This window comes from Schistocerca americana, chromosome 8 (genome assembly GCF_021461395.2).
Source record: "Schistocerca americana isolate TAMUIC-IGC-003095 chromosome 8, iqSchAmer2.1, whole genome shotgun sequence".
NCBI classification, from domain to species: domain Eukaryota; kingdom Metazoa; phylum Arthropoda; class Insecta; order Orthoptera; family Acrididae; genus Schistocerca; species Schistocerca americana.
In genome coordinates, this window is record NC_060126.1 from 503,698,192 (window position 1) to 503,715,243 (window position 17,052).

At 35.9% G+C, this 17,052-nt stretch overlaps 1 protein-coding gene across 5 annotated transcripts in view; it reads right to left on the reverse strand.

Moving 5' to 3' along the window:
- Positions 1-10,831: 10,831 nt before the first annotated feature.
- LOC124545508 (GTPase-activating protein CdGAPr) overlaps positions 10,832-17,052 on the reverse strand; it is a 437,898-nt gene continuing 431,677 nt past the window's right edge. For all 5 annotated transcript variants that reach the window (XM_047124453.1, XM_047124455.1, XM_047124454.1 and 2 more), the window contains exons 17-18: positions 15,546-15,995; positions 10,832-14,221 (exon numbers count right to left, since the gene is read on the reverse strand). In XM_047124453.1, the coding sequence (XP_046980409.1) occupies positions 15,561-15,995 (435 nt within the window). In that variant the 3' untranslated portion in view covers positions 10,832-14,221; positions 15,546-15,560. The remainder of the gene's footprint in view (positions 14,222-15,545; positions 15,996-17,052) is intronic.

The window sequence follows — 17,052 nt, forward strand, 5'->3', positions numbered from 1 at the left end:
TCACTAACAGATTGGGATGGACCTTCCTTCATTGCCTGCAGCAATTCCTGTCAAGTTTGGAAGTGATTTTGATTCACATGCCATGAAATACAGCTCTGGGTGCTCCCATTCAGGATTTTTTCTGATCACAATCTTGACATCATATTTTGTGGCCACATTTGTTACACCACTGCTTCTAGACAGAACAGCCCATTGCAAAACACCTAGCCCAGTAACTTCGCACCTTATGAAAATAGATGCAGCTGAATAGGATTGCCCCATTTTGCCACTCTGTCACAGTCACACATTTACCCATGTTTATGTACAATCTCTACCTGAAACATAAATGTCTCACTGCTTGCTACTACCTTACACCCACATAGAGGCAGTGGCTGCGCAATTGAGCATATGACTTGATCACTGCGCCATTGGTAAAGGCTTAACAATTCATTTGTGCATCAGCACTGTGGTGACTAATTATTTTTTTTCCGGTGAGATTAGCAACAAAACTTTACAAGATGCTTTGGATAGAAATGATACCCCAATTATGACATTGGATACAGGAATTCATAAAGTGTTGGGTACAAAAAATGGTAAAACATGTAAACAGAGCCCAAGTAAATTACAACTTGATTGAGTCCATAGTCATTTTCTATTCTTGGAGATTTTAGTGTACCACTTTGTTATGGAACTTTATGTACATTTGACATGTTGGGATCAATTTATTGAAAGCCTCATTTCAAAACATAAATTTGGTCATAAGACAGTAGCAGCAGTTCTAAAAAGTGGACCATCAGAGTGGACAGTTATCAAGGATCCATTGGCAATATGAACACTAAAAACTACATGCAGTATATAAGCTGTTCAGTATACGTTCAAGAGGATCACTCACAAAGAATCTTGTTACATCCACATTGTTGCCACTACGGAGACAATATCAGGATATTTCTCTGGTGTTCCACTAGTACCTACCAACAGGCAGATTTTCTCCATAGTCTGAACTGGACTCACATTCACGAAAAGAGATCTCAAATCACCATCTAGTCAGCCAGATTTAGGGTATCTAGTGTTTCCATAAACCATTTGTAGTAAATAACTAGATGATATCTACGACACATCTCACTCCCATCCCCGTGTTGAGCTTATGCTGTCTCATTTTGACTCCGCCTATGGGACATTGAACTCTAATCTGTATTCCTTCAATGAACGAGTCAATAGTGATTTTCACTCCAACAGTGCCAAGGTACAGAACAGTTCTTTCTTCATGAGGGAACTAAAACAGGTGCTAACTGATGCTCTTTGTACTGTCACTTGTTGTGATTGACTTCAGTCAACATATTGCACTGTCTTGTAAATGAACCAAAGAAAATGTTATGTAACCTTTGCAACTAAATTTGGTTGACTGGACATATTCCAGGATCATTGAGAAGGGGATGGGGGAAATAATTATATTATTCTTAAAACTAGAGAAAGACAACATATACCACAGTACTTACTTTGTCATTCTAATTAGCAATGTTTGGAAGATCATAAGTCTTTCTGGATGCCAGAATGCTGGAAGCTTATTACACCCCTTCATTGTGGTTCCCATTGTTAAATTTACGCTGTTTATAAATTACACCAAGAGGCACTCAGTTCTTTAAAGAATCAAAATCCCATGTATAAAACAGCTTCAAATCTCTGATTATTTTACAAATGAGTTAATGTGTTAAGCGAGACAAAGTTTGGGAAAGATTCAAAATTATGCTTTAAGTTTGTTGGAAGTCGCTAAATGCTCTTATTAATTTGTGCTCCATTTTAAGCAAAAGCTAGTTTTCATGCATCTCACCAACATCTGTGGCAACATATCCTCAGAACTATGTGTTGCACAGTGATGTAATTTTGTGGAAACATTCAGTGATATATGTGGATACTGTCTGCAAACTGTGTTATGAATATTAGTAAAGAAGTAATAAATTAAAATCTCATGTCTGATGCAACAATGAAAATGTAGCAAGTCATAAACTTTTTTCCTTACATCATTTTGCAGGGGATGTTGGTGAGAAAAAGTTTTGCAAATGTTTGAAATTATGTGTTAAGTTTGTTGGAAGTCACTAAGTGTTCTCAATCTCAAATACGGAATGAAAAAATCCGTGTATTTGCACACTGTCAGTTATGCTGCCTCAAGACAAACCAACAGTTTCTAACTGTAATACTTGTCTTATTGTATTGAACATGTTACATAAGATTATACATCTTAATGAGTAGATTATGATGGCATTTTAAACTCGGCCAATAACTGCAAAATACTGAAGAATCAAATTTTTGTTGTCCCTGGTAGCCATTAGATAGGCACATGCAACTGGTATCAGTTTCTGGGATAGTGTCTCAGTAATGTAGATAATTCTTCTGTAGGCGACTATGCGTCAGCAACTCCGTCCTAACCACCACCTCAAGCATGCCTCATTTTTTGTATGGAATATGCCTCTCCAAACACAGCTGTTTGTGTTGATGACAGCCTACACATGAGATGTGATGTTATTACAGTGATCACAAAATCGATTCAAATTTATAAAGACCTTGGCAGTATGAGCTCACTTATCAGTATGGTGTTGCACCCCCTCTGGTCAGGATGGATGCACTGATTTGATTTGGAACTGTGTCATAAATCTGCTGTATCCCATCCTAAGGCAAGCTGGCCCACAATTATTGTAACTGGATACAGGAACTGGATCGGAATTGACTTTCGAACTGGTATCACACGTATTCTGTTGGGGACAGATATGGTGATCTTGCTGGCCAGAGGAGTATCTCACAGTTACACAGACAGTTCATAGACATAAGTGCCATATGTGGACAGGCACTGTCCTGTGAGTTACCTCCCCAGGTTTTATGGCTACCATATTCACCAGTGATGGTAATCCACAATAGTGCAGAACCGCAATTCGTCACTGAACACAATGCGATGTTATTCATCAGCTGTCCATTCTTCCTGATCGTGGCACCATTCCAAACACAGCTGTTTGTGTTGATGACAGATGTTAATTCCCTAGTCAGGCTGCTGCTAGTGTACACCCATTTGTACGGGATGACACAGAGTGTTGCAAGGAGTCCACTATTTCTTCTTAGCTGGCATACACAGATGGGAAGGGGTTACAATGTACTCAGTGCACAGTACTGCAATCCTCCCTTGTGGTGGTTAGATGTGGTGGACAGGAACCTTTACAACAAGTCTGCCTGCCCTTATGCAGTCCCACATTGGATCACTGTCACATACAAATCCCCCAAAAATACAGATATTCCACAATTCGACCGGCCGACCAAATGAAGATCTGCAATGAAGCACCTTTCAGACTCTGGCAGGTGCTGCTAATGCTCTTATATGAGTACGTAGTATCTCAGTGTCTTTCACAGAGATAACATCTGATGCTGCTCGTGTCCTTATATACCCTACTAGGCTTGGTATCATCACTAAACTTGAAAGACCCTACTGCATTCTGCTGGCCATTTTACAGGGGCTGGACAAAAATAAGGAAATACTAAAAACACAATGCATTACCGTGCGTATTACAGTGTAGAAAACCCGTTGTCATTCAAAACAGTCTCCATTTACCTTGTAATGGATAAATAGAGGTTCTGTACAGTTTTCAAGAGACTCTTATACATTCTTCCTGCAAAAAAGCTCAGGTATGAATAATGGGAGGTGGATAGGAATCATGCAACCTTCTCTCCAAAGTAGGCCACAAGGACTCAATAATCTTGAGACGTGGTGGCTGTGGTGGCCAGGGGAGGTGCAACAATTCATCCTCACACTCAAAAAACCAGTCCTGGATGATGTGGTCTGCGTGAGCAGGAGCCCTTTCACCTCGGAACACAACATCACGTGCCATGGGATGGACCCGATCGGTCAGAATCGTCACATAACCCTCGGCAGTAATCTGACCCTGCAGAGTAAACGTGGGGCCTGTGGAATACCGTGATATAGCTACCCAAATGGTGACTGAACCCCCGCCATGTTTCTCTCCAGGGACTTAAACTTGGACAGAAGTTGGAAACAACGTGATACTAGACTCACCTGACCAAATGACTTTCTTCCAGGTTTTATGGCGTTGGCACAATGATTTCCTGCTACAAGTAATTGGATCACTGATCATTGCTTTTTAAGTTCCAGCTCAGCCTGCAAATATCCGTGTGTACGAAGCTCCCTTTGCGTTGTCTTGGTGCTGACAGGTTTTGTGAGTGCAAAATTCAGCTCTGCAATGACAGTCCTCTTCACTGACCATCTGCCACGATCACTCAGCTAATACTTCCATTCGCATTGTCACTTTGCAGACGATGTTTCTGCACTTTTCTTGTATGCCATCTAAATCTTTAATACTATGTCTATTGAAACACCAAAGAGTTCCACTACCTCGGTTACAGAAGCATCCACGTGGGAGGACCAACAGTTTGTCCATGTTCGAATTCACTTATCTCCAACATAATGCACTCACAACTACATGCTTTACAGGCTATTCTTCATCCCCCCTCTCCCCTTACCCCTCCTAGCCCGCATCTCGTGGTCGTGCGGTAGCGTTCTCGCTTCCCATGCCCGGGTTCGATTCCCGGCGGGGTCAGGGATTTTCTCTGCCTCGTGATGGCTGGGTGTTGTGTGCTGTCCTTAGGTTAGTTAGGTTTAAGTAGTTCTAAGTTCTAGGGGACTGATGACCATAGATGTTAAGTCCCATAGTGCATTTGAACCAGTTTTACCCCTCCTACTCACTTTCTCTGCCCCTCTTCCTCTCTCTTTCAGCTTTTCCAATTAATTAATTTTACGGAAAGGCAGAGGCAACTAAAATGCAATTATTGCACGACGGAGTGTAATTTTGATAGAGATCAGGGTAATATATAACTGGGCATGGAGAAAAGCATATAACTGGCCATGGAGACAAGGTTTTACAAGGAACAAAATCAAAAAACGGTGTTCAGCAGCTACAAGGAAGAACTATCTCAGGGGTGGCACAAGCATCTCACATTCCATCAGTCCATAATAGCATAGGGCTTCATGTGCAGCCACATCTATGCACTGCTCGGCTTTCTTTCCTGCTAGTGAATAAATTCAAACTACCTGTGGAAGAATACGCACTCAGCTACTTGCAAGATAAGGAGGATACCTTGCCATTCCTGGCAGTCAGCACTTTTATCCCCTGAAGACAATGGCAGAGAGAGCTTGGGAATTATAACTCAACTGAAGTGACTTGGAAACAGAGTGTATTTTATTTAACTGTGCCATTTTAGTAGATTCCAAAAACAATGCCTCAAATCATTAATAAGCCACAAAAGTAATACCACATTCTCCACATAACATCTATAATATTCTTTTCAGATCCTAAAATATTGTAAATCATATTTGAGTCCACTTGCTTCCAGTATGAGGCAGGACAGGATGTATGTATTACAGAGGCCCACCAGTGACCAAACTAAAAACGTGTTATCAAGTGGAAGACTACCTATGGGAGCATACATGTAATCTACCACCTGACATGCCAGCTTACCATATTGTCAGATTAAATAGCCCAAACAATATGTGTGTGCTGGTGGCACCCAGAATTCTATTGGAACACAACAGCAGGCACATGGGCATCTTCTCATTTTTTGACAGTGTGCTGTTATTTTTATTGATTCCACAATAATTAATCCATGGGACAACATAGGATTATATAGCCAACCGGTTGCAAAATACTGTTTGGTACATGGGAGTTGGAAAACATCTTGTCTTGCTCACTGGTTATTATCAGGGATGTGACAAGTTATACATGGTTATATTATATCTTCTACCCACAAATAATAAGCTTACTATATATAAGTAGATATTTAAAAAATAACAGGTACAAACAAAGAACCTACTCGAGCACCACATCTTACGAAGTTTTAATAATAATATAATTGTTCTCTGGTGCACTAAACCTTACACATTTATCATCTTGTATTTGTCACAAGAAAACTGAGGTTGTTATCAAGATGAAAGACATACTGCACCTAATAATAGTCATGTTTTGTCCTGTAGTAAACCAGTTCTGTAGAAGAGAGAATTGGAAGAACTCTAAGGATTTTTGTATGCATTTGAAATGAAGTTTCTAGATCTAAATTTTTAAATAATTTTTAATTTCTTATTCACATAAGGTGGTTAAAATCAAAGTAGTTAAACAGACTTTCTTTGAATAATATACTAAATGAGAAAACGAATGGAAAACAACCTTGTTTGGAACTTGAAAATGTCGATTATTGGCATCAACAATCGAAACAAAGTACTTGACGACTATCTTTCGATCTTCGTTTGTCTTCACGACATCGATATACTACGATCTGCGCCTTAGTTTGAAAGAAAAGTGCGCAAAAATGGCAGTATGATTAGATCTTATGTGGCACTTTTCGCGTGGTCGGCACGAACCAATTAGATCGTATTTGGCACTAAAAGGGTTAATAACCTACTTCCATAGACATGCCTGATATGGGGGTGGGGGGGTTTGAAAGGGACCGGACTACAAAGGCCATCGGTAGACATGCCTGAAGTTAATTACTTATAACATGACAATGATTGAGATGTGTCTTGTGTAGTAGCTCACTTACCATAATCATTTGTTGAAAGAACTTTCACAAAGAAATGGAGGGAAAATGCTAATGAAAAACTCTAGTAATGTGTCTCAGTCAATTTCTTCTGCTGTTTTGATAGTATTTTTAAAATTAAAATATTGATGTGTAGGAATTAGTGTAGTTGTGTAGCAAATAATATTCTCTGTATTACTAAAAATATTCACTATACTGGGGAGGTAAAATTAATAATCTGTTGATAAACTGTATCAACAGCTCTCTCTCTCTCTCTCTCTCTCTCTCTCTCTCTCTCTCTCCCCCCCCCCCCCCCCCCCCTCTCCCTCTGTGTGTGCGTGTTTTTTGTGTGAATAAGTAAACTGTCTAAATGTATGTTGTAAATGTGTACAACATGATACACACACAAAAATCCTAAAGTCAAATTTCTTTCACATTAGCTGGAATCTACAAGAAAATAAATCCCAGTTATTGTAAGTTTTCATGTGTTTGCTTTACAGGTACACCAATAAAACAGTCTTGTGCCCAAGACAAATAAAATTCATTTCTGGCAGTAGCAACTTCTTGACGTTAAATATGAATCCATCACTTATTATGTTACATATACTGTTCAATGAACATTTCAAGTTTTGACTTCATGGGGGGGGGAGTATAAATTGGGGATACTGGGCTATCCAGCAACATAGAATTTAAAATAATATGAAGTCAATAGTAGTATTTATTATTATTATGTATTTACACATGTTGCTTTTTAATGCTTTTAATCACAATATTCAGTGAAGACTACACAGTCATTTAAATGAAATTAATCTCATTCTTCATAAACAAAATAAATGTAGTAAATATTTAACAATATCAGACAATGAAATGAAATTTTCCAATGAATATCTCTTGTCTTCAGTATGTGCTGCACATTTTGTAACATATTAGCTCCTACTATGAATGTGACATTAAAAAAAGTACACCCAACAATAAAATTATGAAAGTGGTATGTAACAGTTCTTCACATCCCAACTGACATTATGTAAACTACTTATTCCTATATAAGAGCACATAATGTCAAGTGACAACACAAATTCTGATGAAAAAATATGATTTACACCTATAATACAAATCTTATCAAGATCTTTTAACTGCTACATTTCTTTGCACACTTTGGTATAACATTAAAAATGGGCATAACATTATCACTTGCCAACTGGCTGGAGAAAAGACATCCAAACTGAGTCCAGTGAGAGGAAGATAGACAGTAGTATTCCTAACTGTTGAGCAAAAATAAACACAAACCTACTGAAGGAATATGCTACACAAATTTTCTAAATTTTTTTCTGTCCTGAAATATACTGTGCATTATGTACGTCAAATATTTATGATATCAGTTTATAATGTCGGTACTTGAATACAGAATTTATACTAATAAAATGTGCTAACAGAAGGTGTTTGTTGAAATATGTAGGCAAATGCAGGCACATTTCTTTAAGCACACAAGACATATTTTTTAAGGCAGTTGTGTCCTGTGGCGTTTCATCATTTTTGTTACATGATTGCTTATACTTATTTATATACAAGGGAATGAGATATAATGAGCCAGTGAGGTTACAAAAATGATGTTATTGTCAGTATATTACTTCAAATTTCATTCTTCTCAAAAAATTGTATTCTGGATATTTTGCCAGAGGAGCAATAAATAAATAAATATCTTGACAACAGTCTGTAGAAATAAGTCAGGCTTTTTCATGACAAATTTTGCTACACTCCACTTACGTTTTAGCTGCAAATTGATAAAAAGGTTCTATTAATCACTTTATTGACACTTATGTGACATATATGCTTCAAAGTAATTGATAAATAATTGCTCTGTGCACATCTGACTGTTATGGAAGGATGTAGAAAACAGCTATGTAATGCATCTCTCATAGTCTATACAGAATGATTACATTTCATGTAAAACTCAACAGAAGAGTGGTACATACAATGAAATAGCAGTTACTTCCAAAGTGGCATGGCTGTGTGTTCCAAACAAGATAAAATGTTTATTTATTAGTCAACCACAATATTATTGCACCTGGGAGTGACAGCACATTGGTCGGCATATCATGAGTTTTCATTGTGATATTTCGCGAAGGCACACTGAACCACTTGATAGTAGATGTGGACAACTGTCTTGAAATCATTTAAAATATGATGCACTTCGTTTAGTCACAACTGTACTTGTTTACCGTAATGTCACCGTGTTTTTCTGATAACAGCTGCGGGAGGCCAAGAGCAATAATATCGCGATTGGATAGGAGAGATAAAATATTTTGTGCATATGGTTTCATGACCAGTGTCAATTAGCATAAAATCCTTTTTGGAAGTTAGCTCACATACTTCTTTTTTACTAGCAAAACTCTGCAAAGATTGTCATCATGTCAGTTTTGCTTGATAGCTGACAAAAGGACTTTATTCAAAATATTTTGGAATATTATTTAAAGAACTAAAGTTGTTAGATTTGGATGAGGTTGAACCACAATTCTTAGATTGGCATTGTAACGTAAACCTTGTGTCACACCGCAATGAAATGAAATGTAAAATACAGATGTGAATTGGAAGAAAGACACAGTCTGAACAGAGAATGCATACTGAGCTTCACAATTTTTTTTATTATTATTTTGCTTCTTGTGTTACAGTGGAATGGGGTAGCATGCTTCTTTTGGTGTGAAGTTAAGGTAGGCTTGCAGTTCACAATGAAAATAAGAAAAAATTTATTTGGATGGCCATGTCCATCTCCTGCACTAGCTGTTACACACTGGCTTTTATATACAAAACATCATCAGTGGTGATTTGTGTTTATTACTCCTTTCTATTTGTTCTGTAGTCTACAGGTTTTTCCCCATGTCAAGAGCAGAGGCTGAAGTCAAAAAAACTTTGTTGTTACTCTCTGAGCTTTGTAAAATTTCTATAAAGATAATTTGTGCAGAGTTTTACAAAAAGTGAAGCAAAGTGCATAGAACAGCAGTGCAGTAAGAGAAAAGGAGGTTCCTAAAAGACAAAAAATCACTAACAGTGATAGAGCAACCAAGTTCTTTTTTATTTCAACCTCTGCTAATGATAGAGGAAAGCTGGCCGACTTCTTAATGTGTAAAAAGGACTAATAAACACAGACTATGACTAATGATGATTTGTAAACAAAAGTGATGTGTCTGCTATGAAACTCTCTCAAACTGCAGCATGCTTCAGGGGAAAAAAAGAGGTTTGACACAAAAAAGCCGTCCTTAAAGACAGAACAGTATTACCATCAGCAGCAACCAACGAAAAGGTAATGAAACTATCATAATAACCACCAGACTATTTCTCTTGAAAGATTAAGTCTTCTTTCAAATTTACTGTCTCCTGTAATCTTCAAAAAGATTCCCCCTTTCCACGAGTACACTAATACGGTTGTGGCGACAATTTACATGGTTAAGATATTATATTTTTCATCTTCTGTGCCATCTAAAAATCAAAAGGCACCACCATATTAATAAAATATCTTACCAACCTTTATAGAAAGGATGAAAAGCCAGTTCAGAAGAGGCAAGATGTTGATCATTATTATACCTTGATTGGCTCTTTCTTTACACACCCTACATCATTTCTTTTAAAACCCTAAAAACATTCTTGGTACATGGTACTTCATCATTACCTATGCAGATCTAAGTGAAAAGAAGCTTGTCAAATGTGGTGCTACAGAAGACTGCTGAATATTGGATGGGTGTATATATCAAATAACTAATGATAAAGTACTAAATTGAATTGGGAAAAAAAGAACTTTTGGCACATTTTGACTAAAGGAGAGGATCAGTAGGACACATTTAGGGTATCAAAGAATAACTAATTTGGTAATGTAAGTGTGGGGAGTAAAAATTGATTTTAAGACAGCAAGGAAGTTCAAATGGATGAAGGTTGCAGTGGTTACTCAGACATGAAGCAGCTTGCACAGGGTTGACTGGTTTGATGTAGCTCTCCTTGCTAGTCTTTGGATTTAAGACCAGAACAGCAACTATGGAACTATTCCTTTTTGAGACTATCTCATTCTTACCTATTCTTCTGTCCTATTCAGTTCTTAAAACACTTTAAATTGATGCCAAACAAAAATAAGGATTTGTAGTCACTCACCTGTAGCTCTTTGATGTATGATACATAGACAAATGTTACATCCAGAGACTTTACTATGTCGAAGTGTATTTTTTTTTTTATTTTATTTAAGAGCACACACAACTACACACCCACCAAATGCTCCAAACTAAGCATCACCTTAACTGTAATTTGTGTGTGTGTGTGTGTGTGTGTGTGTGTGTGTGTGTGTTTTTAAACTAGAAAAAAGTGGTAGCTCGAGAGCTAGTGGTCTCTATGCTGTTTCTCTACACGGTAGCATGCTCATAACACATGCCTTGTTGTTATACAAGGTGCCCATGGCAAATACTAATGAAAAGTAGTCCCTTAGTTTCCCAGTGGCAGAAGGTTGATACGTCACTGTTCACTACATCACTCTGTGCTGAATATTTTATGAATTTCATGATATCAATGATATTACTTCCTTATTAATACTCTGGAGAAATTTTTAAAGATTTGCAGCTTTTTATGTATTTGATAGAAATGACTGTTTATAGGAGGCTCTTTGTCTAAAACACAGATTTTAAAAACAAGCAACTTTCATATGTCTGAGATTTAAGCAATCACGTTCAAAGGAACACTTTTCTGGCTAAAAGTAACACAGGTATTGCATATTTGTCATAAAACAGCACATCCATAAAACCATTACATATGGAAAGTGCCAGAATATATTAATGCGTTCTTAAATTTGTGCACTAGTGATCCCACTCATTGCTTAGAAGACATAAATTAATTTGAGTAATAGTTCTTCACAAAAAAGAGTGCCATTCAGGGTGCGACACAGAATTTGCCAAATGTAAAAGCTTTTTTTTTCATTCTCAGTGTTCTACTGTGTTACAACTTAGCCAAGTCCTGGATTTTTAGTTAAAGATATAAAATATGTATAAGTCACAATACAATCATCAGTTTTTTGAAAATTATTGAAATGCTTAACTAGTTGCAAAAGAACATTTCAAGTATGTCACACTCATAATGCCCATGCAATTTACTCAGTAATATAAGAGTCTCGTAGTAAAAACCACTGTCAGTACTGAACTTGCTGTGTGGGTTTCCGTTATATTACATACTGAATCCATCCTTTGGTACATCACACCAATATGAAGCAGAAAATAATAGTTCATTCCAAATACAGCTTCATTAACATCAATACAGTTATGGAACTCTCACACCCTCACAATCAATATTTTAAATAACTTCCTTCATCTGCGTTTTTCACTCCTCTGGCAAAGCAATGCTTCAATCAACCAACTTCAGTTTTTCAATTAGAAATCAAGTCAAATATGTATAAAAATAACCTCACCTATTTTAGAAGACGTTACATGCACACCATTTATATAAATCATACATGCAGCTTCATATTTCTCATTTTTGAGCTAATATTGTCCTCTGAACCTCACAGTGTCAGTGCTGAACAGTACATTTTCTTGTTCAGATCTTATGTACAGCAACCTGAAATAAAATACTGATGCAATAATAATTTACTATAATTATATCCCACTGCAATTATTAACAAACCGATCATTCGGTTGCTGAAAATATATTTTTGCAGTATGAGGTTTTGAATCTTTCATTAGCATGATGAATGTCATTGGAGTAACATGTGAATTTTGTGTGTGTGTGTGTATATGTGTGTGTGTGTGTGTGTGTGTGTGTGTGTGTGTGTGTGTGTTTTATTACTTCCAAAGTCGAGACTGATCTAACATGTTTGCGTTTTATGTTTCAAACAGCAGATATGCCAAGAACAATATAAATGTTCTTAAAGCTTCTAACTTATTGCAACAAGACTGTTCAAAACTTTTACAATGAAAATTTCACAAGCAGGTAGCATGTAGCATAGTGTTACGACATTATGTTTATCTTGCTTAGGAACAGGAAAAATGTATCTTTTACCATTAACATTCTACATGTATAAGCAACCAACTTGCATTCATATATTATATACATATACCGAAAAAGATGTTTACATTGCACGTGTTTGTACAAAGTACAGATATAAATATACATTAATGACAACAACAATACATCTAACAGTGTGGAATCTCATGATGGTTAACAAATAATAATCAGCTGATAAAACACATTTTTTATGGAAGATCCTGATAAGGAAAAACTACTTACATGGGCAATCAAATGTTATGGTCCCTTTGCATATAATTTCTTGAATGAAGAATGTACTGAGTAAATACTTTGAAGTATATCTATGATCATTTCATGTTGCTTTATTACTACCAGACTCCTCTTAAAAATACAAATGCCTTGTAGTGTATGATATACTTGTAGCATGTACTGCTCAGTGAAAACACAAGTTTCTTTACAGAAATTCGTTTTGAGAAGATGTAGAGGAACAAGTGTCAAGATTTATTTCATCAACAAAAACTGAATTTTTCACAGTATTCTCATCCACGAAAGAGACATAAATTTATCGATAGCTATTTCAGAAATTGCATATGCTTATGTGAATATTATTACAAAAATAGCCTTGAAAATAGTGATTTGCAGATGGCACACTGATGATCAGCAACATCCCCAATATTATAATGGTAAAATCCTGTCCCATTGTTGCCACTGTGTCTCTAATTGATGTGTTGTCATGTGTGTCCATACATTAGCCCAACAGCCAAACTGGAGTACAACAGTTTTTTCAGAGATGATAAGAAAGTTCAAAGCATGTCTTTACTCAGCATTTGTCAATAGTTAGATGAATTTTATTTCATCCATTCCACTGGAATGACACCATTATGAAACATTATCTCTTTCTCTCCTAAGTGAAACACTCTACATAATACTGAGCTTGGTAAAAATAATAATTACCAACTGGAGTGAACATAACACTATTAAAGTGTTTAATATGTTAACTATCAAGCAGAAAACAGTAACAAATATATTTGAAATGTAACAAGACATATATGAAATACAAATACAATTTTCAATAATTATTTTAAAAAAATAAAAATGATAAAAGAAAGGGTGAAGTTGAGCTAACTAATCAAAGGTAAACAAAAGTTCTACATAACTCTGTAAAAAGCTCATACAGAGAACATCTGTACAAGATAATTTTTCAGGAGGAGTGTACTACAAATCATATGTCAGTGTCTTAAACAGAAATGAATATTTCCTGGCAATACGGATATTAAGTCCAGCATTATATCCTCAAATCTCAGCCAGTTCTGAGTTTTTGCTATAACTTATTTCTCTTCATAACAGCAGTGAGGTCCAGTAAATGCAGTAAAAATTGTTACAGCAAATGAAAAATACCCTGTGTTACACAGAACACAACACAGCATCCATTACAAAACAATTAACAATGTAAAAATATATTTATAAATAAATAAATATTGTCCAGAAAGCAGTCTGTTAAACAGTAGATCTTTAATGATCCTTATGCCTCTCCATAAGCAAAAGCTAAAACTGCAGCTACTTGTTTTTCTGTTGCCAGTTTTGCAACTGTCTTGAAACATTATAAATGCAATATATCACAGATGTACAGTTCCAGAAACTGTCTGGTTTGAGGAAACTTCACTCCACCAATCAGGTCCCTCGATAGCTGCAAAAATACAAATATCTGCAATAAGTAAGTATAGCAAATATTCTAACATGTACAGGGTACTCACCAATAATACACATGTCAGCAAACAGATATGGCAATTATAAAATTATGAGACAAAATTGCTGGTTAGTATTCTCTGAACAAAGAACTCAAGTTCCCAAAGCCAGGATAGTTTCTTGTACCTACATGTGTGTGTCTATTCACAATGCTAAGAATTTCACCTGTTGCAGGTAAGTACTGGCTGATAATTCTGTCTCATATTTTCATAGTCTTTTAAAATGAATTTTCCTTTTGATATAAATAGTATAAATGCATTATTTAAGTTGTTAAGATATGAATAAAATCCAAATATTTAAGGTGTTTACAAAACTACATCAAGGAATGACAAATCACTACTACTGTCATAATAAAGTAGAACATCAGATAAAAATTCGAATGGCAGTGGATTAGCAACAATCTTTTTATCATCTTAGCAACATGAGAATTAATGAGAAAAATTCACAACATTTTGCATTCTTTCAGTTTTCGAAGTGAGAATTCTTTCCTAGCTATTATCAATAGTCAGTTCACTGACTCAGGGAAAAATTAAAATTTAAAGAAACACCAATAATAGATTTACAATACATTAAAAAAGTCTAACATATGTAAAGGGCATTCTCCAAACACAGACAAAAATCCTGCAACAACAATATAAATCAAAAGCTAAAGAGACACTTAAGAAAAGAAATAGGTTCCTCAGAGACAGGGTGTTGAATATTATTTAAAAAATGTGGAACTTTTAGAATGCTAAAATTTTGTTACAACCGGTCAGCTCTGGCTCAGACATGAGAAGAAGACATCAAGAAGGACAAAAAGATGCAAAATAATTCAAAATTGTGAGAAGCAGTATCTAGTCATGATAAAGCAGAAAATAATTCCAGCTTTGAATCATCACATAATAGGGTCGTGCAAATTACTTCCCCTGAGAGTAGACATCAACAAACTGACAAGACAGGAGAAAGTAATGTGTATTCTGTGTACACATCACCATCTAAAACTGCCAAGTAACAATGAAATCTGATGTGAAGCATCAAGTTTGATGATGACCAAAGGATTAATATTTACAAAGACAAAATCATCTTATCCTCACAGTATATCACGTGATAAGAATAGCAAAAGAGTGAACTGATGATTAACTGTATGGATGTTGCTGGACAATAGTAAAAAAGATTATTATTATTACATTTTTATTACTATTACTATTACTACTACTACTACTACTATTATTAATTTTGTTATGAGTAAGATGTTAACGACTACTTTGATGAAATAAATAACATACCTCACTTGAACAGTGCTACACAGAAGACACATAAGTTTTTGCAGCCACTGTGGTCGGCTGTGATGGTGGTGTAGATGTTGAGCCAGACATATCTCGAGCCTCAAATAGTGCAGCCATATCACGAATACATCCAGGACCTTGCTGAGGTGCTGATGACCTTCGTAGTGAACCTGTCCGCAATTCTTCCTCTGTTCTGTCCGTGTATCTAGCTCTTCCTGGACGTGTTCTTGTCACAACACTATCTTCTTCACATATCCGCCTTTCACGTGCTACATCAGTTAATACTTTCTCTGTTATTTTCGTGGTATCACTACTTTTCTGATCATCAGACACTCTTCTGATTTCTCTATCCCTTGACAAATTAGGGCTTCTTTCAGGTTCTCCAGCAGATGATTCATGTAGTCTGGCACTCAGAACACTGGCTTGATCACTGTTGCCTTCAGGAGGCTGCTGCAAAATGCAATGTAAAGGAATGTTAAGCCATAAAAGGTAGAAAATTTCACAAAAATTTATGTACTATATTAATAATTTACAATCAGAAAACTAGTTGCAGAAGACATGGAAAACTAAAAGCCTTCCTCTTTTATTATACAGCTGTATTGCCTGGGGCCATAACTTAAAAAGCACAATTTAGTTAGTTCCCATAGTAGTAGTTTCCATAACAGTGGTGGTGGTGGCTGTGGTACTGGTAAAAGTAGCTACAGCAGCAGAAACTTTGGATAAAAAATATTGCTTCCATAACAGAAAATTCAGATAAATTTATTTTTCATAATTATATAATTTTTGTAAAAAAAAAATGGTACATGTAGTCTACCTTCTTATGATTATTAAAATCTTCCTTGTAGACCTGAGCATGATTAGCTGTTAGACAGAAAATCTAGCAATTTAAAGATTTTTTCATTAATTAGGTAAAAATTCAAGCTTCTATTGCGTAGGAGACATCAGAGAGTGAGAGAGAGAGAGAGAGAGGACAAAAATCATAATTTTTAAAATGAGGTGTTTTATCATCTGGAAATGAGAGGAAATATGAGACTGTTCATGGATAAAGTGTTAAAAATCCAGGACTTCATGGAAGGGAAACCAACATAAGAGGCTCATTTATCTTTAACTGATAGTTACTTAGTTATTTAATTACATGTCCTGTGGATGATTTTTATGTTGCATTGTAATGATGTGGAATGAGTCATTTTACATTCACATTGCAATTTGTACATACATTTTTGTTCTGTACAAGTAAATATGTACTGCTTAAGGTGGCGGTGACTTTTGATGTTTTAGATGGTGTAGAAGATGAAACATATTATATCTTGACTATGTAATTGTTGCCTCAACTGTATTGATGTACTTGTGGATTCACTGGTGGATTTCAGTGCTACAGCACAATGATGATCTGTCAAAAGCACATAATTTTGATATAATTTGTCATAGTTAAATATCAAATAATAACATTTCCAGATATGGTATTTACACGGTATATACTGATTTGGAGAGATGGCTGCCCTGGTTG